The sequence below is a fragment of the Orcinus orca genome, chromosome 17 (assembly GCF_937001465.1).
Source record: "Orcinus orca chromosome 17, mOrcOrc1.1, whole genome shotgun sequence".
In the NCBI taxonomy this organism is placed as follows: domain Eukaryota; kingdom Metazoa; phylum Chordata; class Mammalia; order Artiodactyla; family Delphinidae; genus Orcinus; species Orcinus orca.
The window spans coordinates 8,324,107-8,350,732 of NC_064575.1; the positions used below are offsets into that span (position 1 = coordinate 8,324,107).

Genomic DNA, 26,626 nt, shown 5'->3' on the forward strand with positions numbered 1-26,626 from the left:
AAATACATGTAAGTGGTAACCATAAAGTAATTTCTTTAAAAACGGCTCATGGTTCATTGATTTCAAAAAATACAGCATTTTACCTTTGAAATTAAATTGACTATTTCAGTTATTTTTGTCCAATTTAAATTTAGGGTCTTGTTCCCTATAATCTTCAGTGTTAAACAACATTATTAATTACAACAGATGATTTTTGGAAACTCTTACAGTCCATTAGATTTTTAATCATCAGCAATTCATTTTAAGGACTGGGCATATTGTTAGAGTAGTAAGAAAAATTCTTATAGGAAAATATATTATATTATTATCATATTATATTAATATACATATTATAGAAAAACTTATAACTCTAGTTCAGGAGTTACAAGTCTTAGATTTCAGTCTTGGCCTTAACACTCGCCAGGCTGAATGTCTGGGCAAGAGACTTTGCTTATGGGGGCATGTTTAACTGCCCATAAGAGCTTTTCTGACACTCAAAGTGCATCAAACAGGGCCCTTGGTTTTATACCCTCTGCCATTTAACTTTTACAGAAACAAAACTGTGAAATGATATATTCGAAATTAAAAAAAATCATCTTCAATGATACCTTCAATTATATAGGGGACCCGATGAATTCAGCCAGACTGCTTTTTTTTTTTTTTTTAAACATCTAGACTACCTCACAATAAAAGTTGCTAGAAAATCCATGATCAAGTTGTTAGAATCCTCTGAAAATGTCCTCTTTACAGGAATACTAAAATAGACAGAAAGCATAGCTGGGCACCTTGTTAAATATGGTCTATATCAATGTCTACTATACTTCAAATTAATGCCAGGTATAGTTTACACACACACACACACACACACACACACTCTCACTACATAACTACATAGAAATAGTATGTCAAGAGAGTCTAACTCAGAAAAGCCCAGGCCACGTTTGGGGCCCGTGGTACGTGACCCCAGCCAGAGCCTGTTCTGCCTGGAGCGTGGTGCACAGTGGGACATGGGACACACACTTGTGATGAGAACAGGTGGTTCCACTGGCCTGGGAGAACCATGAATGCCATCGTTTGGGAAGAGGGCTTTATTTCTATTTTGCACCATGGGGTTCTTGAGCCCAAGATGCCTGGAAGAAAGTAAGACTAAATCAGGAAATGACAGCTGGGTTCTTGCAGCCATCACAGAGGTGGACGGTAACAAAGGCTGGAATGAGAGCACCGACCAAGCAAGAGGGAAGATGAGATGGACGCCAGACCTCCGAAGAAGCTGACTGACCTGGCCGGACTGGAGTGAGGAGGGGGCTTGTCACAGGAAAGGGCGGAGCTAAGCTGATTCAAGTCTGGATCCTGGGAGCTGGCAACACCATCCAACGAGAGCCAGAACCCAGGAAGAAACGTCCTTTAGAGGAGAACAAGTGAGTTGTCACTGCGGCATCGTGTGGAGAAACTAGGCAGGCAGTAGATTGTGGACTCTGAGTAGGAGACGGGAGCTCGAATGTGGATTTGGGAGTTACAGAAATTCTGGGAAAAGCTGAGGCTGAATTGCTACGAGAGTATCACGATTGGTCTTTCTCCCACTTCCTGCCCATACGAAATGATCCCGTGAGAAAAGTCAAAACTACTTTATTGTCAGCTTCTGCAGCACAGAGGCTGTGGGTTTGCTTCTCTTTTCATGCCTGGAGCAGAGCTTAAGAGCATGAAGGAGGGTTGCTTCCCGGTATGAAAACTCAGAGCGCGAGAGTCCACTCAGACTCAACATCTAATATGGAGAATATGCTAACGTGAGATTTCTATAGGCTTGTTTCTCCTATAAGGATGAATCTTTGTGAGCATTTAAATTCAAGAACTGTGCTGTTCTTTGCGTCTTGATGATAATTAAGCTGATAGAACAATCCCATAGGTTCAAATCCCAAGCTCCCAACAATGTGTAGTAGTGAATTCTTTGCCCTTGAAGTAAGGGCTGTTTTCATCTAAGATGGGAGAATAAATCACAGACTTCTTTTATCTGCCTTTGTCCTGGACCATGAGATGTTAAAAGGTAAATTAATTAGTGACAATTACATTTATAGCCATCACATATGAACACTTATCAAGTGTTAGATACTGTAGCAAAATCTTTCTTATCGCTCTCATTCAAAGGAGGTACCAGGCATTTACATCTTAAAAGAATGAAGGAACACAAAAGTGAGTACTAATCAGCAATTTCTTCTCCCTTCTTTCTCTTTGCCTCTCATTTCTCATTCTATTCCAGTTGATTGACTGGTAGGTCAGAGGGGGAAAGGTATAGATACACAGAAAGGTATAAAGAAAACAGTGTCAATTATCCAAATTTCTGTTACCTGAAATTGGTTCCTGTCACTAGCCGGCAATTACCCCATCACAAAACCCCTTGCTCCAATGAACCCTCAATTGTCCAAATGGTCCCATGTTCTTATTAATTTTAGAAACCCGAAGCTATGTTATCCTTAGATGTCACTTTATTACATATATGGAATGCATGGTTACAAAAAGCCAAGGACTCACTACAGCCTTTGATCCCTGACTCTAAGGACAGCCCAGCCTAGAGCCATGCGATGGTGAAGGACAGCCCAGCAATGTTGTGTGAACCACAGTGGATGGTGAGAGTTTGGGAATTTACATTGTATGATGTCATGATTAATGACCAAATGTTATGTTTAAAGAAGCTGACACTGTACTCAGAAAAAAAGGAATAATCACAAAGAAAACATGTGATTTGCTTTAGCTACTATATTTTCTGTGTCAATAGCAGTCATTATCATAGCTATAGGTATTCATCTTCAACTTGGCATTAAATATTTTGGAAGGTAAATTACACAATTAACTACTGGGTTCAGTGTGCTTAGGAATCAGTTGAATAAAGACTTCATTCTAAAAATAACTACTTTTTAAATTCCAAAATAAAATAAAAATAAATCTAGGCAAACTGTAATATTTTCAATATTTCAAACACATCTCTTCATTTCATAATTTTAAAATATATTTTTTCAAGGCAGTATCTATCTCTATAGATACACACACAGACATACACACAGGCACACTAATTTACAGGCTACTCATGATTATTCAGATACTTTCCTGAAAGAAATTATAAAAGTCAAATCCCAAAACTTCTTTATAGGATTTAGTAAGAATTGTCAGGTTGTTACAAAAAGTTTAAATCACCACCTTCAAAAGTTTATGCTTAACACATTTTTTTCAATTGTAACTCTCTCATAGAAATACTTTCCCCCTCCTCTATCTTCTGTTAAAGAGAACAAAAAGTTCACGAATGCATTACCTCTTTGTTTCCAACTCTTTGCATGGCATCCCCCAGGTGGAAATAAAATCGCCCATCATCAGTGCCAGGATCCCCAGATTCTATTCCTTCCTGTTGAAAGGACAGTGTCAGTATTTATGAAAGAATTAAATACCAGATTTAATTCATTGATTTACTTAATGTTTTCTAAGAATCAGAAAATCACCTCAATATTAAAGTTTGGCAATTAGGTTACTGGTCAACATTTGCAATGCAAAGCCAAAAGGAGGTAATAAAGTTCAACTAAACAATATATTCATCATCAATTAACAGTGGAATACCCCACAAAATCAGTATGACACTTTGTGAACTGTGTCCGCAGGAGCAATCGTATTTCAATATCTCCAAGAATTTCTTTGTCCAAGTTTCTATCACACTTATTTTGCTCTCCAAATCTGACCATATGTCATCTAGAGGCTTTTTTATCCCTGAACCAAAATGGTTAGTTGCTCATAGATGTTTGAAATGATAGAGACCCAACTGCAAATAATATTTTTTTTCCACTCAAAACAAATGTGTCCTCACTTTTCAATGAAATCTTTGACAGAACATACAACAGGATTAAAGCCAGTTGGAATCTTTAATTTTATTAAACACCTCCTATCCTAAAACACTCAGCTAATTTCCATCCCCACTGTCCACAAAAGAACTGAAATTTAAATTTATGTAAAAATCAGAAAGAGAGAAAATATTAAAGCAAGAGAATGAATTTAGAAAAGTAAAAGAAAGATGAAGATACAACGTATTTAAATGTCTAAAAAACTGCATCTTTGAGGCCTCTTCACAAGGAGCCCGTTATCTTTTACTCAGAAGAAATTTTATTTGCATAATGTTGGAAAATAGCACGGAACAGAAGCATCACTCATGACAGGAGAGCTGTGATCTCGGCTCCTGACTGACTGACACTCAAATAAACGCCCCTTTGCTCATTAACTAACCAACCCTGCCCTCCACTTCCTCACCTCTGAGCCAGGAGAGTACTGTTAGGTCCTTATTATATGAAAGGAAATCTAAGGGGAACACTTTAAATCAGAAAAACCCACATGCCCACAGGGTCATGGTAGGGAACAGGCAGGTTGCAGAGGCCCAGTGACAGCCAAGACAGACTGAGGGGTGCATGCCCACCCCAAGGGGACACCATTGCTCAGCTCCTGTGCTGAGAGGTGGGCCACATGTGAACTTTCCAGAGACACCAGAAATCTGCATGATTATATAAAATGTTCAGATTTTCAACTAAGGCAAGCAATTAAAATTGTTTTTAAGAGAATTATGCTGGCCAAATAGAACATGCAAGCTACTTGCAATCAGTGGGTCGCTATTTGGGATCTCGGATCAAAGTCATGTGAAAGAAAGAGATCACAAAAGTGGATCACAAAAGTACTACTTAAAGTTCACAAGTAGTCAATCAGCTACCTGGCTGATATGGTAGCTAGTAGCTAGTGTTACTATTTAAATTACAATTAAAATAAAAAATTCAGCTCCTCAGTCACATCAGCCACATTTTAGATGCTCAACAGTCACGTGTGGCTAGTGGCTACCATATTAGAGGATACAAATAAAGACCATTTCCTTTGTGGCAGTAAGTTCTGTTGGAGACCCCTGAGCCAGACGAAATGTGATTCTGATGAACTTCAATTTTTATGTGAGAAAAAAATGATAGCATATTTTAATCTGAGTCTTTAAGGCTATCAGGCTCTTGGGGACTTGACCTATTCAGTCTGCATTTGTTACCTCGCTTTGTAAAGGTTTCCATAAGCCCTGTTCAAAGTCATTTCAATGTATAATTAAATTGTAAAAGTAACAGTTAACACATTGTCCATATTTTAAAATATTTTACCAACTAATAACAACTGCAGTTTCAGGAATTTCTTCATAAAAGTTTTTCCAAATAGTCTCTACTCACATAGTTGGTACTTCTACCTCTGATACTCTTGACTATGCTGAAGGTCCACACTGTCTGTGAATGTCATGGTCCAAGGGTGTACATTTCAGCATTGACAAGAGTCAGCAGTGCATGCCAATCAATCTACAATACATAATCAAGGGTGTCCAATTGACTCAAAGGGATCAGAAGAGGAAAATGGAGGGAGTTACCTTTAGATAGGGGATGCTCTCAGCGATCTTGTTCTGTGCCTTCAGAATAAAGCCATAATGCACTTTAGCAAAACCGTCATCAGGTGTCACATTCAGAACCTAAACTCAAAGAAAACAAAAAGCTATTGTGATGGACTATGAATTCTACAAATGACCATCAAAACAAATTTTAATTAGCTTTGCTGTACAGTACTTGGACTGGATTATGATGTTATAGCTTAAAATGCTATAGTGTTTTGTCTCATTGCAATATCTTAGGCTTAAATGGCCCCAATTCCCCTCAACTCAAAATGTTCTCCAAGAATGAAGAAATGAATGAAAAGGCAATGACCATTAAAGCATCGCTTTAACAATGCAAATCAGCAAAACCTCTGTCAATTCATGACTTCAGTATTTTTGTAGTGATCAGGAAAAACTGCTTTAGGGGGCTTCCCTGGAGGTGCAGTGGTTGGGAGTCTGCCTGCCGATGCAGGGGACACGGGTTCGTGCCCCGGTCCGGGAAGATCCCACATGCCGCGGAGCGGCTGGGCCCGTGAGCCATGGCTGCTGAGCCTGCGCGTCTGGAGCCTGTGCTCCACAACGGGAGAGGCCTCAACAGTGAGAGGCCCGCGTACCGCCAAAAAACAAACAAACAAACAAAAAAAAACTGCTTTAAATTAGCTTTACTTGAAGTCAACTCCAAATGGTTATTATACATTTCTTTATGTACATGCTTTATACATTGCCTTAATTACGAGAAAATTTAGATTTGCATTGAAAATATATCACGATCCATCATAAATTTCTTGAACACCCAGACTATTTTAAGGACTGAGGATAAAGTGGTGACCAAATCCAATATTCTGTGATAAAAGCCAGGTAAATATTTAATATCAATCAGATCATGGTTTATTATCGTATGCATTTACTATGATTAAAGATAAATTATGCAAAATGCCTCTAAAGTAAATATTAGCAGTGAGAAACCAAAACAACATTCAACTTGTGAAGCTGCTTTAGACCAAGAGTGAAGGGTGAAGAAGGTTTGAGCTGAACGCATGTAGAGAAAAGATGACTATCCTACAGCTTCTCTTCATCCTTGAGCCTGAGCAGGAAAAGGGAGTCATGGGATCTTTTACACAGACGGAGTAAGTGTGCTGGGCAGGGACTCCATACTCTCGGTGAGTCCACAGTGCACCCTGCCAATATTTTAGTGTTTTCCATCTTGCATCTGCGCCTGTACCTCATCCACTAGCAAATCCAGCCAATGATACCATCACAATATATTCAGAATCAAACTCCTTGTCACCTCCTCCACTGCTGCCATCCTGGTCCAAGTCTATCATCTCTCTGCTACCTTCTTACAGGAGCCTCCTAACTGCCGATCCTCGAACCCCAGCCCCACTCTCCTGTAACCCATTCTCCACATGGGTCCTGAAAGGACACACTAAATCCTAAGTCAGATTTTATCCCTCTTCTATGCAAAACCCAAAGGGGTTCGATTTCACTCAGATTTCACTCAAATCCAGTGATTCCCAATTATGGGACCAACGGCAATAAAAGGAGGAAAGCACCACTTTGTGGGTGGACCCAGTCTCGAGACTGAGTATGAAATCACTATACCTGACAGCATTTTAAAAACAGAAGGACTCATATCGTCTCTACTGAGTAGGGACATCTGCATTTTGATGCAAAGTGCACCAGCCTGAAAACCACTGATCCCGCGGCCTAAAGTAAAGAATAACGAGTAAACGTGTTCATCTTTCTTTTACAGAGGCATTAACTTGGTCCAGCTTCAAAGTTCATTTGGTATCCTATTTAACTTGTACCAAATGACGTCCCTCATTGCTTGAAGGAGTCATAGTTCTCTAGATTACACAGTTACTTGCGACTTAGCAGTTATTCATTAGAGCATCCATTATAAGGCAGACATCCTTTTAAAGGTATCCTTGCTAGAAGATCAGGCGGTCAGTGCCCTCTGAAAGGTGAGTCATTTATTCCATGTGCTCAAAAGGCTTGCATTCTGTAGTCTCTCTCTAGTTTGGTCTTTTAGTAAAAAACGTACAAGATTATGTGTTTTTAAGTTCATGAGTTTAAGCTCATAAGTTTTTCAGTTCCTTTTCCTATCATAAAGAACACTTTTAGAAAGGCTGCTTGTGGACTGATAAATATCAATATACAAGTTTTAAAAAGATCACAAGTGGGCTTCCCTGGTGGCGCAGTGGTTGAGAGTCCGCCTGCCGATGCAGGGGACACAGGTTCGTGCCCCGGTCTGGGAAGATCCCACATGCCGCGGAGCGGCTGGGCCCGTGAGCCGTGGCCGCTGAGCCTGCGCGTCCGGAGCCTCTGCTCCGCAACGGGAGAGGCCGCAACAGTGAGAGGCCCGTGTACCACAAAAAAAAAAATCACAATTATAGGTTGAAGGTTTTGATGTACCAAGTGTTAACTAAAATTTAAAATCTTCTGATGAAGTGGGAAAAAAAGGAGATAAAAAAATTTAGGATATGTCAACTATAATGAGACAAATTTGATTTAACTTAAAGAGATTGAGTGATTAGGTGTATTAAATGCAATTTACAAATAACATAAGAACTTCATGTTCAAAATAATTTGATTAATTGTTAGTAGCAAATTGCTGCTCGCTTACCTCTTCATAAACCTTCTTGGCACTATCATTATCTCCTATCAAGAGGTACCCCACTCCAAGGTCATTCTTTAAGGAAGTATCATCAGGAAATAGTTGAACTAATTTCTGCAGAGTGAGCAGGGAACCCCTCATGTGACCTGATTGGTGGAAAGAAAAAAAAATAGAAATAAAAGCAGATTCTGTACACCTCTGTATTGAGACTACAAATCATAAGAGACTACTCAACAGAGCCTGAGGACCAGCTTAAATCTGATTCTATATACTGATGGCTAAGTACCTATTAGAATTTCATCCTGCAGCTGCAGAGGCATCAGTCACTCCCATAAATAGATACTGAATATAATGCTGATTATAAATCCTTTAAAGACACTCCTATTTTCTAAATTTGTCAACATTTCCCCTTTTATGTCAAATTCCCTCTTAAGAAAGTTTTAGTTACCAGTTCCTTATTGAAAAATGTTTACTGGGATATTTTTGATTTATTATAATTAAAATTATGACTACAGGACAGGCAAATAAGAGTACTATGCTGTCCTCTTCTCTCAGTAATGACCTAGTCCTGGAGCAAAGGAGACATCATCCAGTATTAGGGGACCCTCTGGTGGACGGCAGGGGCCTATGCACACACGAGTCATGAAAACCCAGCTTCAAGTCGTTTTTAAGGCTGTTGGATGCACGTTGAAGATTTCAGGAGCCAACTGTCATCTCTCCTCACCACAGTTGGAAAGACAAATTGTATAAGGGAGAATGTGCAAAATGAGAGTCCACGTGACAAAATTAATTACCTAAAGGGCTTTGTTGACCACAAACTGAAAAGCAGACAAGACATGGTAGGACCATCAATAAGCGAATGCATTTGGACGCTCCAGTAATAGAAAAACTGTTCGGCATAAAACGCCACCAACTCCCCCCACGGGCCGCTCCCCGTTCCTCACCAGTCTGGGATGGTGTACCCCTCCTCCCCCACCTGCCCCACTTGGGCTCACTTTTCTGATGCTTTTAAACTTCCCCTGTTGAACCACAAATTTATGGTTACCAAAGGGGAAGGGGCAGGAGATAAACTAGGAGTTTGGGGTTAACATATACACACCACTCTATATAAAATAGATAAACAACAAAGGACAAAGGCCCAGGTGAGAGTCCGTCCTGCTGCCATGTCCTCCCCGCCCCTTCCACTTTTTTTTTTTTTTAATATTCTTTCCATTATGGTTTATCACAGGATACTGAATATAGCTCCCTGTGCTATACAGTAGGACATTGTTGTTTATCCATCCTATATGTAATAGTTGGCATCTGCTTCCATGACTTTGTTTTGAAAGTTCTCCTCTCCTGAGAAGACTGCCCTCTCAAATGGTAGCCCAACTTCAAAGGTCAGCTAAACGCCACCTCCTCCAGGAAGCCTTCCTGCACCACTGCAATGAATACTGACTTTGCCAACCAGGAAGAGGGGAGTGTGGGGAGGCGTCCAATCTCCAAATCCTCTCCCACTTTGAATCGCAAGGGACTTCACCACCTAGTCTGCAGTCCCTCCTCTAGTGAACTTGCCTCATTCTCATTCGGAGGAAAGACTATATTCAAATACCGAAGGACTGTTTCCAAAGAAGGTTAAATCTACTGGTGGGCTGTCTTTCCTCTGGGCCAGGAATAGGGTGAGGCAAGAGAGGCAAAGTTGAAGAGGGCACCAAAAATTCAGTCATCAAGATGCATATTTTATACATTTAAAAAAAAATTAAAATTACTGTAAAAAATCCGCAGTGCTAAGCAAGCCATGTCAGAGCCCTAGGAGAGAGGACAACTCAGTGACACTGATTTTGCGCCCACGGCGAGCGCCTCCATGCAGCCCCAGCCTTGCCTTTTCCATCCTGTATGTGTGCTGTATGTTTTCCTTCCCCAGGACTGGCCCTTATGAATATAAGTCCATTCTTCTAGAATAAGACCATTTTTTCTAGTTTCCAATCATCGCTTAGGTTCTACTCCTGTCACAGATTTTACTCATCTACCAAAGCAACACAACTTCCTTTAATTCTTATCCTTGATATAAAGTTCAGTTGACTTTGAATATTACTTTTATGAGCACTTCCTAGTGTAATCGAGATAATTTGTCTACATAACTCATCCAGCCAGCAGAAAACCTACCTTAGGGGTTACACATGGCTTAGATTCTTCCCTCCTGGCTTACCGATGGTGTTTTAGGTGAGAGAGAACCAATCACTGGCCTGGTTATAATGAAGTTAGGGTACTTGCCTTTGGCACTGGGATCCTGAGTCAGTTAGAAAGGATGCTTTATGCTGCTCTTTTCAAAGCATTTGCAAATTTACTTAGTGATTAAAAATTTTTTTTCTATCATTTTCTTTAGTATAGAGTCAAAACTTACAGGTAAAATTTTTAGAGTGCTTAGAACTCCTAACATTCCTCCATAAAAACTGTTGCACCGATGATTTCAGCCACCATGAATCAGTCGGTTATCATTAAGAGAGAAAAGAAGAATTTGGCATGATAGGAAGTTTTTGACTGCAGACCTTTTAATTTATCAGCTATGATCCCTTAGGCAATGTATCCAACCTCTCAGAATTCCATTTGCCTCCTCCTTGAAGTGTGTGTGTGGGGGATGGGTAAGTGGCAAAGTACCATGTGCATCTTTGTAATTAAGAAGGATTACTCTTTCAGTCTGACACAATCAGAGAAGTTGCCTGAAATTAGTTATAAAACTCAGGTTTCCTTCCATGTAACTAAACTCTTCTAAAAGTATACACAGCCTGCAGGTCTTTCCAGATAAAAGCACGCCATTGATTGTCACTGAACTGATTCTTACTCCATTTCACCTAGAAATTGCTGTCTGTCTGACCGCCGCCTCAAGCTCAGCTTCACCAGGTCTGCGGGGACGTCAGGCAGGCTGGCCACCTCTTGGTAGGTTTGGATGGCCCTGCGCAGAACCTCATTGCTCCTCCTTTTCTCAGCCAAATCATCTTCACACTAGAGGGAGGGAGAAATGTCCCAGGACAAGCTGTATTTGCAGTTGCTCAAAATAGTTATGAAAAGTCGACTTTGGGACATGCTTTAAAAGTAATTCAAGACAAATTCAAATTTTCTTTTTGTCAAGGATTAAAAAAATAAAGGAAAGCAACATAGCATGTTATTTTAATAATATGAAGAAAAATTAGCTACTAAGCTACAGATGAGAAAGGCTATCATAAAAGCAAGACTAATATATGTGAGGGCTGATGGAATTTATATCCTGTTATACATCATTAATAGACAGAACTCCAGTCCACAGTTCCTGTTCTTTCACTAGGTTATTCCTGTGTTCATTCATTCCTTCAACAACTATATTCTGTTCTGACAGGTGGCAGACAAATTGAACAAAACAGACAAAGCCCTTTTCTCATTTTGCTTCGTTCTAGAAGGGAAAGTCAAGATACAAATAAAAGTATCATGTGTCTTGTGGCCGTAAGTGCTGTGGATAAAAATAATGTAGGCTTCTGTGTACTGAGAGTGGGGTGGCAGGAAGGATGCTAGTTTAATCGGGATGATCAGAGATGACATGAAAGTAGTGAGGCACGAAAATACCTGGGAGAAGAACATTCCAGGCAGAGAGGACAGCAAGAGCAAGGGCCCTGAGGCAGAAGTGAGGAATAGAGGAAAGGCTGGTACGTTGAAGGGGAGCTAGGAGGAGACTGATGGGCGGTGGGGCATCGGGTCATGAAGAGCCTAGCAAGCCACTGCCAATCCTACTACACTAACTGTACATGAGAAGGGAAGACACTGACGGTTTTTGACGTGATCTCCTGTATGAGTCGAAAGGACACTGGCAGTGATGTGAAGAATAGACAGAGGTGGGTAAAGGGAAAAGTGGAGATCCCAGTTAGGACATTCTGGCAGGAATCAAGACAACGGGTGATGGCAACTTGGACTAGGGTAGCAGTAATGAGGTGGTAAGAGGTGGTCGGATTACAGGTACATTTTGAAAGTCAAAGCCAACAGACTTGCAGATGGTCTGAATGTAGAGTATAAGAGAAAGGGAGAGAGAAGTCAAGGATGAATTCAACATTTCTGGCTTGAGCAGTGACCAGTTGGAACTGTCATTCCTGAGAATGGGAAGCTAGAGCAGAAAGAAGCAGGTTTGTAGGAATATGGGATCAGGAGTTCAGTTTTGGACAAATTTAAGCTTCAATGTCTATTAGGTACCCAAGTGGAGATATGGATAGAAAGGTGCTACATGTGTCTGGGGTTCAGGAGAGAGGTCAGAGTGAGAGAAATGCTGGGGAATCATCGAGGATAGAGAGGGTACTTAGAGCTAAGAAGCTAGATGCAGCTGTGAGTGTAGACAGAGCAAAGAAGAGGTCCAAGAACAGAACTCTAAAGTGCTGCAAGATTTGAAGGTCATCAGAGGTCAGAAAGGAACAGGATAGGACCAGCAAAAAGGATGGAAGCAAGAGAGAAGAAAATAACAATTTAAAAAGTGGTATTCTGGAGGCCAAGTGACAAAAGGCATCGAGAGGGAGTGATCAATTGTATCAGAAGTGTCTGTCAGGTTGAACAAGATGAGAACTGAAACTAGATCACTCTGAATTGGGGACAATGTGATGCCTCTGAGGGTCCCAGCAAGAGCATTTCCATAGGGCTGCTGGGGACCCACAGCCGAGAGGCTCAAGAGAAAACAGGAGGGAAGGAGGTGAACACACCTCTTTCAAGGAGTTTCGGCGTAAAGGGGAGCAGAAAAATGGGCCAGTAATTGGAGGGTAATGTGGAGACAAGGGAGTGTTTTTTAACAATGGGAAATATTACACCATGTTTCTAAGCTGATGCAAAAGACCCCATAGAGGGCGGAAATCTGATGATGCAGGGGACACAAAATTTAGAATGATGTCCTTCAGCAGGTGAGAGGGGATGGGAAAGGGACCAGAGCAGTTCATCCATGCTAACATCCACGAGAACAGGGACTGAAACATTAGAGGTAGGAAGAGAGGGGCGACCTGTAAAAGGGTCATCAAAATCTCATCAGAGGGGGCTTCCCTGGTGGCGCGGTGGTTGAGAGTCCGCCTGCCGACGCAGGGGACACGGGTTCGTGCCCCGGTCCGGGAGGATCCCACATGCCGCGGAACGGCTGGGCCCGTGAGCCATGGCCGCTGAGCCTGCGCGTCCAGAGCCTGTGCTCCACAACGGGAGAGGCCACAACAGTGAGAGGCCCGCGTACAGCAAAAAAAAAAAAAAAAAAGAACCTTACAAAAAAAAAAAAATCTCATCAGATTTAGTAGCCTACAATTTGAAGCATACCATTTGAGAAAAAAACGATATAGATGCTAAAAGTAGCATGTGTAATTTTTTCTCAGAATATCCTATTTAACATGTTTACCTTGTTAAAACAAAGTGTGTGCTGTGGGCAGTATGTAGATGCCTGCAGAAACAAAACAAAGTCTAACTCCACAGCTTGAGGACACAGTAAGGAAATGATACATCCCTCCTCCACCCCAAAATGAAAAACTAGCAAGAATCAGCACAAATTGATAAACCTTTGGGAAGCTTTTCATAAAATACCACATCAAAGAAAGAATTGTTAATATGTACTGATAAGGGTAAGTTTCCCAAGATGATAAGGGCTGGAATTGAATCAGTGGTGACGGTCAGTGGACAGTTTCATGATAAAGGAAAATTGACAAGATGAAAATCTCTAGATTAGAAAAAGGCAATTCACCTGTGCTTGACGGGGGGGAAAAAAAAAAGCTTCAGAATATACAACAATCTGTTCATATCTGCAAATGGTCTCCAGAGTAGACTTGTCTACCAGGAGAGAAAGTCCAATGTCAATATCCTGTATTGGTCATCCTGACGGCATGGCCTTCTATACATTCATATGCTGGCTTTTCTGTTTAAGCATCAGTTTCTTGTGAGTTTGGCTATGGTGAGTTAACTCCCCCAAACATGGTCGTTCATAGATGACGTCACAGAATGCCAGAGTCCTAGAGCTGAGAGAGCCCTTCTGAGACCACCTTGTTCACCTTCTTCATTTGGTAGCCTCTTCACGCTACCAAACAGATCCCAGAACTGGAGGGTCTCTTCAAGGTTAGTTCAAGGGCAAATGTCAACCGAGACATCATTCTCTATATAGAAGGGAATAAATATCTTAACTAAACTCAATCTGAAATGAGAGACAGATGGTACAACTACATGCCTTGTTCCTTCCCTCCTCCATCCTCAAGGTTCTTCATTTTAATGAAGTATAAACATTTTAGAACTTCCGGAAATGGAATTATAACATGAGTGTTAAAATAGTACATTTCTTCAAAGTCTCTTAAACAAAACTGATATAGCCTTTGCTTTGAGTATCAAAATTGATTGATATTGATTAGTTTAGCATCTGTAGATAAAGGATTTGCCCTGAAACTGAGCATTTGCTACAGGACATTAACATCAGAAAGACGTTTGTTGATTCAAATCAATTCCCCATCCAACCTTCCTATTTGTGGCAGGAAGATGCCTGAAGATGCCTGAGATGTGGCATTTTCTGCCTGAGAGGCACTAATGGTTTGTGTAAGATAATAAAGTGAATTGAGCTCATAATTTTGTGTCTGATGCTCAGGAACTTGGTCAAAATTGGTTTTCACAGTAATCCAAAGAATAAGACACTATCAGTGCTACTTTTTTCTTCATGTATTTTATTATTTATTTATTTATTGGCTGCGTTGGGTCTTTGTTGCTGCGCGCGGGCTTTCTCTACTTGCTGCGAGCGGGAGCTACCCTTCGTTGCGGTGCGCGGGCTTCTCATTGTGGTGGCTTCTCTTGTTGCGGAGCACGGGCTCTAGGGCATGCGGGCTTCAGTAGTTGTGGCTCACGGGCTCTAGAGTGCAGGCTCAGTAGTTGTTGCACACAGACCTAGCTGCTCCATGGCTTGTGGGATCTTCCCGGACCAGGGCTCCGACCCGTGTGCCCTGCACTGGCAGACGGATTCTCAACCACTGCGCCACCAGGGAAGCCCCAGTGCTACTTTAGAAATGACAGATACTGTAGTTTCTATTTAACTTAATGTTGCTGAATTTGAAAAACTTGTTGGGATATTCCAAAGTAATTGTTTAATCTGCTAACAAAGAACGAAAAAGTCATCACGTACTCCTCCTTACAAAATCCGTCTTCTGTTGAACTTTTATTTTTAAAACTCCTACAAATTTAAGCTTTCTTTTAAATTATTCTATTAAAATTTAATTTACCATGCTTAAATTTTGCATTAATATTGATAACACCTTGTAGCATAATAGTTTAGAGATAAAAAATATTGCTGAGGCATAAATCTCAAATTCTGACCGTAAATAAGGGTATAAATATAGCAAGTGCCGTGTGTAAAAAGTAATGCATTTATTTAGACTTTGGTACCTGCAATTAACATCACATACAAAGAAAAATTCTAAAGCATGAACCATTTTTGCCATGATGAGCATTTGGCCCAATCATTATTCTTTCGAGTTAATATGCTTTTCCATAATCAAATGACTGCCGGGACTAGTGGCAAAGCACATCACTTATTTGAATAGGCACCATCTTTTGGTAATAAATATATTCTCTCTTGCTTAATAGCAATACAATTTAGCAATTTTGGAGGATTACTGACCACATTAATTTATAGAAATGACACAGTTGCTGTCTGCTAAACCTAGTCTGTATTGCACCATGGATAAAAGGAACTTCTTTGCATTAAATTTTCACAAATTTAATTTATTAAAACTGAATTAATACAAATTTAATTAATAAGTTTTTAAGGGGGAGATAGGAAGAATTTGAGCATCTGGATTTCGAGTGGTTGCCACCTTTAGTTCAGAGCAAAGCACACTCGTTTTATCTCCAGATGCGTTAGTTTCCGTGTGAGTGTCACCCACAAGTGACGGCATTGCCCCCTCCAAAAGGGTGTTGTCAGCTTCTCCTGGGTCTGGAAAATTTCTGCAGCTCTGCATCTGCCATTTCCCAGCAGGGCTGACAGTCTCATCCCCCCAGGCAGGGCTGGAGGAGCTTTACTGCCTGACAGTTGTACATCAGCCCTGGCTTTTACCCAGAGTTCCAGACTACGTATCTCCGACCGTCTATCTGACACGTGCACTTGCGTCTCTAATAGGCATCACAAACTTCACAGGACCAAATGCGAATGCTTGATTCTGTACCTCCCCAAACCTGTTCCTCCACCTGGCACTATCCTTTCCTTAGATGGCTTAACCAAAAACCCTGAAGTTGGGAATTCCCTGGCAGTCCAGTGGTTAGGACTCCACACTTCCACTGCAAGGGGCCTGGTTTCCATCCTTGGTCTGGAACCCAGCAAGCCGCATGGAGCGGAAAATCTGAAGTCACCCTCCAGTCTTCTCTCTGACCCTTACATCTAATCCATCATCAAGACCTCTCAGCTCTGCCCTTGTCCACTGCTCCGTCTCCATGGCCACGACCACAGTCTGAGCCAGCGCTTCTCGAGGGCACCTGCAATGGTCTCCTATTCTTCTGGCTTCTACTTGTGCCACCAGAATCCATTCTCCACCAAGCAACCAAAGTGATCGTTATTAAAAAAAACAACCAGGGATCCCCTGGTGGCGCAGTGGTTGAGAGTCCGCCTGCCGATGCAGGGGACACGGGTTTGTGCCCCGGTCCGGGAAGATCCCACATGCCGCGGAGCGGCTGGGCCCGTGAGTCATGGCCGCTGAGCCTGCGCGTCTGGAGCCTGTGCTCCGCAACGGGAGAGGCCACAACAGTGAGAGGCCCGTGTAACGCAAAAAACAAAAACAAACAAAAAAAGAACCAGACGGGCACACCCACGCACAAACCCTCCAAGGGCCCCCAGCGCACAGAGAATACAACCTGAGGGGCCCTGGTCCCGCCTGCACGTGTCACCTCCCTCAGCACGTCCCTGCTCCTGCCCTTCCAGTCAAGCCAAGGCTGATTCCCTGCATCACGGCCTTTGCCCCCCCCTTCTTCCCTCTGCCTGGACAGCTCCTTCCTTGACCTTGACATGTTTCAGCCACTTGTCACCTCCCTAGGGAGGCCTTTGCTGATCACCTTATTATCGTAAGTGTTGCTGTGTCACTCTCAATCACACCACGTACAAACAACCATAATAACATGTTCTTTATTCCATGACCTTCTTTTCTCTATAGCATGTATTATCATGTAAGATGTTCTCATACATTTGTTTTCAACCCTTCTAATATTCTTTAAATATATATTTATTTATAAAGACTCTCAGGGGTTTGCTCAAACATCACCCCCTCGGTGAGATATTTTCCTTCCACCCTATCCAAAATTTCACCCCCCTCACACAGCCTATGGCTGTGCTCTTCTTTATTTTTGTCTCCTGACAAAGTATCCAGTAGCAAGCAAGAGACTTTCTTCTATGTCTCATGCACTGTCTTCTCCATTACAATGAAAACACCATGTGCTTTGCTGATGGCTGTGCCTGCGATGCCTACAATAGGCCTACCGCAGAGCGGCCTTTCACTACAAAAAGCTTGAGTAAGAAACTTTTAAAATATCTTCCATTGGAATATAAGCTCCACAAGGACACAGACCTCGAGAGTGTTCTTCATGATAAATCCCAGGACCTAAAACAGAATGTGGCCCACAGAGGGTTTCCCAGCTACAGAAGGACGTGGAAAAGCTTCATGAATTGAGGAGCTGGAAGATGGAGAAAGTCCAATAAGAAAGGAGAAGGTAGTGGTTGAGAATCCGCCTGCCAATGCGGGGGACACAGGTTCGAGCCCTGGTTCGGGAAGATCCCACATGCCACGGAGCAACTAAGCCCGTGCACCACAACTACTGAGCCTGCGCTCTAGAGCCCGAGAGCCACTACTACTAAAGCCCTCGAGCCTAGAGCCCGTGCTCCACAACAAGAGAAGCCGCTGCAATGAGAAGCCCGCGCAACCCAACGAACACCCAATGCAGCCAAAAGTAAATAAATTAATTAATTAAAAAAAAAAAAGAAAGAAAGGAGAAGGTGGGGAAGGCGCTGGGGAGAAGGTAAGGGGTAAGAAATGAGTCAGCTGACAGACACTACACAGAGAACAAAGTCCATCCCACTTTATATTTTAAAAGTCTTTTCTAAGCACACTTTGCAACCTCTAGTGATAAAATGAGGTTCTTAAACCTCTAAGGAGCCTGAAGTAAAAACTAGGTGGTGGGTCTAAATGGAACAAAAATGAGGGTGATGGGAAATCAGTGACTGAAGTGTTATTCTTCATTTTCTTTTCAAAACCGGAGAGAAGCCAGATGGAGGGGGAGCAAAAAATGTTACTAAATTCATGATACAAAATAGCAATAATTAATTGTCTTATTTAAAACTGTATTTCTTGCTTGAATTTATGTATATGCATGAGAAATTGATTCTCTATACAAGTTAGAAAGGAAAAATAAAATGCAAACACTGGGTTTGAAAATCCAATTATACAGAGCATAAGGACATCAAAACAGTGTCCTAAGTAGCAAGGTTTCAGCATACCTTTGCTTTCCCGTATCGCGCTCCTGGACTCTGAGGGTACTTCTGAACCAGTTCTTCAAACGCATGCACTGCTTCCTCAATTTTTCCCTGTTAGGAAGAGGCAATTATATACATACAATAAATTCAAATGCATAATGTTATTCAATATAGTCACTTAATATTCACCAAGTAATTTTGTCAAAATTTCCTGGACTCCTTTCTGAGTTTAAGACAATTTTATCCTAAGATTCTAAATAATTAACTGCATTATGACAAACAAAAAACTAGAAATGAACATAAATACACTTTATTTTTTAAAAGGCAGACACCTGGCAGATGATGTACTAGAAATTGCACACACTACTATGTATAAGATAGATAACTAATAAGAACCTGCTGTATAGCGCAGGGAACTCTACTCAATACTCTGTAATAGCCTCCATGGGAAAAGAATCTGAAAAGAAAAGAGTGGATACATGTATATGTATAGCTGATTCACTTCGCTGTGCACCTGAAACTAACACACCATTGTAAATCAACTCTACTCTAATAAAAATTTAAAAAAGAAAAACAGGGCTTCCCTGGTGGCGCAGTGGTTGAGAGTCCGCCTGCCGATGCAGGGGACGTGGGTTCGTGCCCTGGTCCGGGAAGATCCCACATGCTGCAGAGCGGCTGGGCCCATGAGCCATCGCCGCTGAGCCTGTGCGTCTGGAGCATGTGCTCCGCAACGGGAGAGGCCACAACAGCGAGAGGCCCGCGTACCGCAAAAAAAAAAAAAAAGAAAAGAAAAACAAAGAAATTGCATTTTCTCTCTATATGTACAGTCCCCACATGCACTCTTAAAAAAGTTTAGGATTTCAGTTGGGGGAAGCATACTGCTAGCAGCTAGAATGCCTGGGGTCTGCAATGAGAAGGGCACTGTCGGCAGGGAATAAGCACGCAGGATGACAGGGCCACTTGGCCGCCAACGTTGTCACCCGTTGAACATGAGGGTTGATGCGGCTCACCGGGTTGCTGGGGCACCCCACTGCTTCCTTGTCATGTGACGCCCCCTCCCCCCAAAGCCCACGCGGGCCCTTCAGAAGCTGGTCCAAGCACCTGTGGTAGGTCTCTGACTACCACTGTGCAAGCGGAAATGGGGGATGTGTAACAGGTAAGCTTGCTGAGGGTCTTGGCATGGGGGTGAGGCACCCTCTCCCCTTCGCAGTCCATCCACAAGGAGAAACACACATCCCCTGGTGTCTAATGGAAGGCAGCAGGTCAGAATATTGGAACCGTGCGATGGAGATGGATTTTCTGAGTTGAACTTTACCACCACTTCAGCTGCCTATCAATCCGTAAACCCATTCATTCCGTGCTTAAATGCAAGCTCACTGTGGTTTGTACGTTGTCACCCTCACTGAGTGAGTTTTCACAGCAACAGAGTTTACGCCTCAAACGTGGCTGGGCTCAGCAAACCATACATCACTACCTGATCATTACTGATACCTACTTCTCCACAACTTGACTAAATAGAGCCAGGCAACATCCATATTTTAAAGTTCCTTAAAATCATGGAAGAAGGAGGTTTCTTATTCCCTGTTACATGCCCATCAGTGGCGCTGAGGGTCTGGGAGACAGTATATGCACAGAGGAGTGGTCATGAGTGCAGGTTCCAGAGCCAGAGTGACTGGCTAGACCCTGGGCTCCACCACTTAGGAGGCGTGTGACTCCTGGCAACTTACTTACGACTTTGCCTTATATGCCTCATCTGTGACACGGGTACAATGAGGGTACTTGATCACTTTGTTGGGCTGCTGTGAAGGTCAAATCTGATAACATATATAAAATGCTTATAGCCGCTGCAGAGCGCATGGAAAGCAATGAAAAATGGTAGCTATTATGATTATTACTATCGTAGCGTGGGGAGGATGTGGGAGCCCACATGAGACAATAAAGCATGCCCCAGGTAAGTCTCTTATCTGATGGACAGGTTAATGCAAAGAGAATGAGGACTTGAAGGCTGAGATAAATCAAGTCAGGAACATATTCTCTAAGTTATATTTGTTGTCAGAAATCGTTGTGTCGCTATTTAAAATATGCTGTGTCTCTCACGATATTAACCTTTTTAAAGGCTTTATTTTTTTAGAGCACTTTTAGGTTTGCAGCAAAATTGAGAGGAAAGTATAGAGATTTCTCACATACCTCCTACCCCTACACATGCACGGCCTCCCCCCATAATCAACATCGCTCAGCACAGTGGTACATTTGTTACGATTGATGAACCTACAATGACACGCTGAAATCACCCAAAGCCCCTAGTTTATGTTAGGGTTCACGCTTGGTGTTGTACATTCTGTGGGTTTGGACAAAATGACATGTATCCACTGTCTCCATAGTTTTGCCTTTTCCAGAAAGTCATATAGTTGGAATCATACAGTACGTAGCCTATTCAGATTGGCTTCTTTCACTTAGTAACATGAATTTAAGCTTCCTCCCTATCTTTTCATGGCTTGAGAGATCATTTCTGTTCAGTGCTGAATCAGATTTCATTGTCTAGATGTACCCCGGTTTATCCATCCATTCATTTACTGAAGGACATCTTGGTTGCTTTCAGGTTTTGGCAATTATGAAAGCTGCTATGAACATCCATGCGCAGGTTTTTGTGAGAACCTAAGTTTTCAACTCTGTTGGATAAATACCAAGGAGCAAGATTTCTAGACTGTATGCTACGAGCATGCTTAGTTTTGTAAGAAACCCACCGAACTGTCTTCTGAAGCGGCTGTACTACTGTGCCTCCCACCAGCATGTGGTGGTGTCAGTGTTCCAGATTTTGGGCTTTCTAATAGGTGTGTGGTGATATCCATTTTGTTTTAAATTGCATTTCATAACATATGAGGTGGAGCATCTTTTCATATGCTTATCTGCCACCTGAATATCTTCTTGGGTGAGCTGTCTTTTAAGGTCTTCGGCCCATTTTTAAATTGGGTTGTTTTTCTTATCATTGAATTTTATGAGTTTTTTGTATATTTTGGATAACAGTTTCTAAAACCACCATTTTATTTCTTCCATGAGTGATTGTAAGGGATGAAGAATTCAAGTTAAATATCCTTCTCCGTGTGACTTTCTTCTAACTAACCTGTATGAGTTTCCTGAGGCTGCTGTAACAAATGACCACAAACTCTGTGGCTTAAGAGAACAGAAATTCATTCGCTCATGGTTCCGGAGAGCAGAAGTCCAAAATCAGTTTCACTGGGGCTGAAACCGAGATGTGGGCAGGGCCGTTCTTTCTCCAGAGGCTCTAGGGGAGAATCTGCGACAGCATTTCCTGACATCACCCCGATCTCCACTTTGTCTTCACGTTGCCTTCTCCTGTGTGTGCCTTCTCCTGTTTCGTCTGTATCAGATTTCCCTCTGCCTCTCTCTTATATGGAAACATGTGATAGAATTTTGGGCCCAACTGGATAACCCAGGATAATCCCCCATCTCAAGACCCTTAACTTAATCATATCTGCAAAGACCCTTTCTCCAAACACGGTAACATGTACAGGCCCCAGGGATTAGGACACAGAATATCTTTGGAGGGATTGTTTTTCGCCTATCACATGACTTACACAAGTTAAATCGCAAATATTGAGGCTATTTTTGTGAAAATCATGCTAAAAGCACCATTTCCAGATTTAAACCATAGGATTAACAATATTCATAACAACTCTGCGAAAGTATTTTTTCCAGCTTAACACTCCCTTAGTTGGCCATCAAGGTTATAAAAATGATGGAATACATTGCCTCTGTCCTAGGCACCCTTTGGATCCCTTAACACACATGCTCTATGCCTTTCCTAAGGGATCATCAGCCCTGCCCTCACCTCAGCTGTCTGCAAAGTTAATGTGTTTGCTTTTAGTCTGAAAAAACTTTCCCTTCCCCAGGTTCTTGCTGGAGAATATAGCTCCAGATACTAGTACACAATTCTTCTTAAAACACTCAACCCAGGATAGAGTGCTCAGAAGAACTGCCTGAAAATCATCTGTTCTTCAACACAGCTTACATTTTATCCTAGGACCAAGACAGTTCACTGGAGAGACATGTACTTGCCTCACCCCCCACCACCCCCGGCCCCTGTTCTGGCATGAGGTCAGCGGGTGCGCTGAAGGACATTAAGACACACCCCATGGAGGTCACGTAGAACCCGCGGGCGAGACATTAGGGAGGAGACCGTGCCATCCATCACTAGGCCCTTTATGAAGATCTATGGCATAAGGTTCCTCTCTGGACTTGGTGCAGAACAGCTATTCTGAGGACTACTATCCGTCTGACAGTGTGATCTACACCCCTTCCTTGCTCTGCCCGCAGTTTACTTCTTTCCCAGCCCCGTTTAAAGCCTGTGGTGTGAACTTTCGTGTGTCGCACTTACTCTGACTTTATAAAGTTTTCCCTTCTTTCTCTCTTTTTCTCCACTTATAATAAAATAATAAAAACTAATTCCAACAAATGAACAAATATTTCAGTGTATCATTTCAAATCCTTCTTCTGGGGCATACGGAGGAGTTTTAAGCAATAAGTATTATTTTAAAAAATTGATGATTGGGCTTCCCTGGTGGCGCAGTGGTAGAGAGTCCGTCTGCTGATGCAGGGGACATGGGTTCGTGCCCCGGTCTGGGAAGATCTCACATGCCGCGGAGCGGCTGGGCCCGTGAGCCATGGCCTCTGGGCCTGCGTGTCCGGAGCCTGTGCTCCGCAACGGGAGAGGCCCACATATCGCAAAAAATAAAAAAAAATTGATGATTAAAATATGATCCATGCATTTTTGCAGGAAAACTAAAGTGACCTCGTACTTTCATGTCACATAGTTTCTGAAACATGGGTGTGGCCTGAGACCAGGCCTCCTCTGACCCATGCTGCCTTATGGCCGTAGCAATCCCAGTATAGTCGGCTGCATTATTTGAAACTACCAGCTATAAAAACAACCCTAAAAAATTTAATTACGCTGATGACTCAATCAATAACATGGCTCCCTGCTGTTTCAGAGGCAAGAATTGCCCTTCTTCCTCCTTTATCTACCCTGTTATAGATCCACGGTGCTCCTTGAAGGAAGCATCAAAATTTCTCCAGATAAGCGAGAACTGGAGAATACCCCGTGGATTGTTCCAGCATTTTTATGCTTCACTGACTTATCTGCCCCTTGATAACTGAGCCCTTCTCTACTCTTCATTATAATTACATACAAATCCTTCTCGAAAGCTGTTCGTTTGTTCTTTATCCCTAAAGTCACCTGTGAAATAGGCATCCATTTTCATCACGGGCATGTAGCACAGAGAAAGTGGAGAATGCCAAACAAGGTGATAGAAAAAGAAGATTCCTGCTTCGCTTCTATTAAGAAATGCAAATTTTCATCAAAGAGTAGTGGCTGCATTTTATAAAGTCAAACAAGACAGACACAGAAATCATTCGATGTTAATTTAGTGAACAAAGACTTCGCTGCAATATTCTTTGGAGTTACTACCTTTGTATCAGCTGCTGACCAGGGTGAGCCAGGCTTTGGTTTGGGAACCGTGCCTAATGCTAGTTACAGACGTCGCCATGCTTGTTGGGACTTTTCCAGTAAATATGGGGGGAAGCACATTTTCGTCCCACTTCAGTGCCTAACTCGGGTGTTTTTATTGTTGTCGCTTACCTATGACAGTCCCCTTATTCCTTTTTTTTTTTTCAGCTAACGTCTACTGATTAAAAGCCACATTACAGGAAAACTAATGAGTATTAGTTTAAAATGCAAGTATAAATTCAAGTACAGAGTAGAGAAAGAAATTTTCATGAGAAGCAACTACAGGCAGACCTCAGAGATCTTGCAAGTTTGGGTCCAGACCACCACGATAAAGCGAATACCACAACAGAGTGAGTCGCATGAATGTTTTGGTTTTCAGTGCATATAAAAGTTATGTTTACATTATATTGTAGTCTATTAAGTGTGCAATAGCGTTATGTTTAGAAAACCAATGCACATACCTTATTGAAAAATACTTTATTGCTAAAAAATGCTAATCATCATCTGAGCCTTCAGCGAGTCCTAATCTTTTTGCCGGTGGAGGGCTTGAAATTATTTCGAGAATTACCAAAATGTGACAGGGAGACCCGAAGCGCGCAAATGCTGTTGGAAAAATGGCACCGGTAGACTTGCTTGACACAGGGCTGCCACAAACCCTCCATTTGTAAAGACCGCAATATCCGTGAAGCACGATAAAGTGAAGCACAAAAAAATGAGGTGTGCCTGTAGATGATTCAGTGAGGTGTCATTAGATACGTTATAATAAATATTTGGCCCAATCATTACATGAGTATGATGGAGTTAAGAGAACAGATAACTTCAATAACTTTCAAAAACTGTAATATCCAGAAACACACGCAAATAATATTTCAAATTAACTGATGACAAGGCAAAACTTCAGTCACCCTGGAAACTGGAGGTGCGTGAGGTTAACCCCAAGTGAGAAGAATCTTAAATCTAACATCATTTCACCTTAACAGTAACTATCCTAAGAGCATTGGACTAACCTATGATTTCTTTTTGCAACGTGTTGCTTTAAAATGAAAACCCCTACTTGTATGGTACTTGACAGTACTGATGCTTCTTTTTTAATCTCTTATCTCATTGGAAAAGACCAAGTAGGAAGTAGGAAGAGCACGTATTAGTCTCATTTTTAAAAATAAGGAAACGGAGGCTCAGAATGACTAAGTGAGCTGCCCAAAGCCACCAAAGTAGACAGTGATGGGAGGGGCTGACACCCAAGTCGGCTGGCCTGACGGTAAAGTTCTATTTCTATGTGGCCATTACAGCTGCCGTTTTTTCTTTTCATTTGATTCACTTCACATGGAATGCTGACGTGCCTGGGGAAAAATCCACTCTATTCAAAGGTTGTTTCTCTTACAGTTTTTTTTTAAAAACAAATCAAGAGTAATGGCTGAGTTTATTTAACAAAGAAACCATCGCATGTTCCTGTGAAAAGCAAAACAACCACCTACCCGTTTACGGAGTTTCTCTGCAGCATCGAGTTCAGCTTTAATAGTCTTATCAAATTTATTTAATAGTTTAGGCTTCTTTTTCTTCACTGAAAGAGAAAAAGAGGTTTTAAATTTTTATTTTATGTTTTTGTCTAGAAATAGTTCTTGAGAATAGTGATTTACGAAAGTAGTAAGAAACCTAGCATTGGTCCTGAGCCTGTAACTGGAGAACCAAGCACAGTCCTGGCTCAGCTCCCCACACGGCTCTCCCAACCCCCAGGATGACCCAGTCCGTAACTGCCAAACCACAGGGAGACGGTCAGGGCCCTTTTTCTCAGATGCTCGAAGGTGTTCTTGGGAGGCTGGGTGCTTTCTGGTATCCTGAAACTCTCAGGATAGTGACCTAATTTCTGGAATGAAAATGGTAGGTATGATTTCTAAACTCTTAGGATCAACTCCTTGGCTAAGCCCAAAAGGCCACTTACAACAGTCTCTGAACACACCCACAGTGTTTCCCGATCAGATAAAAGTAGGAAATTACTCTCAAGGGAGCAGGATTTCTTAGTCTAGGACTCAAGACCCTTCCATTGCATCCTGGACCTAAATTCCAGCATATTCCATCCTTTAGCCAGACGGGACCACCCCTCGCTCCCCAAATAAGCTTCCTGCCATTTCTGAGGCTACTTTCTCCAAGTAAAATGGCTTATTCCTTGTCAGTTGAAAATACGCCCCTCCTTCAACAACCAGCTGAAAACCACACTCACTCCACGTATCACTCACAGAAGTGCTCTGTTTTCTCTCTCTATCACATGACTGAAATCCTCAGCACCATGTATATGACTTTTTTTTTTTTTTCCTGTGGTTCTTCCCCCTAATATATGGGACTTTTATGTACTTATCTTGGTCCCTTTTCAAATCATAAGTCCCTGCAGAGTGGCACCATGTCTTTGACGCAACCTGAATTTCCTCCTGCTGACTCAGCCTGAAGTCATGACCAGCAGGGGAGGGTTGGGGCCTTCGGGGTGGACCCAGAGCAGATAATCCTGTCTCAGGGCTCAGAGCATGACCAGGTGTGACTCTGAAGGGTAAGCCGGATGTTCCAGGTAGAGAGAAATGAGAACAGTCAGAGGAGAACTTCCTTAATGCTCTGGCATTAAACCAACACATTCAGTTACTTGTGCTCTGTCCCCAGGTG

The 26,626-nt window shown here is 42.1% G+C and overlaps 1 protein-coding gene across 16 annotated transcripts in view; it reads right to left on the bottom strand.

Annotated features, from left to right (window-relative positions):
• ASPH (aspartate beta-hydroxylase) overlaps positions 1-26,626 on the bottom strand; it is a 386,456-nt gene that overhangs the window by 219,305 nt on the left and 140,525 nt on the right. For all 16 annotated transcript variants that reach the window (XR_007472942.1, XR_007472943.1, XR_007472941.1 and 13 more), the window contains 6 exons: positions 25,453-25,538; positions 18,478-18,564; positions 10,841-10,991; positions 8,019-8,155; positions 5,393-5,491; positions 3,281-3,370 (listed from right to left, as the gene is read on the bottom strand). Coding sequence is in view for 11 of the 16 variants with exons in the window: in XM_049700865.1 (XP_049556822.1) it covers positions 3,281-3,370; positions 5,393-5,491; positions 8,019-8,155; positions 10,841-10,991; positions 18,478-18,564; positions 25,453-25,538 (650 nt within the window). In the remaining 5 variants the exon portion in view is untranslated. The remainder of the gene's footprint in view (positions 1-3,280; positions 3,371-5,392; positions 5,492-8,018; positions 8,156-10,840; positions 10,992-18,477; positions 18,565-25,452; positions 25,539-26,626) is intronic.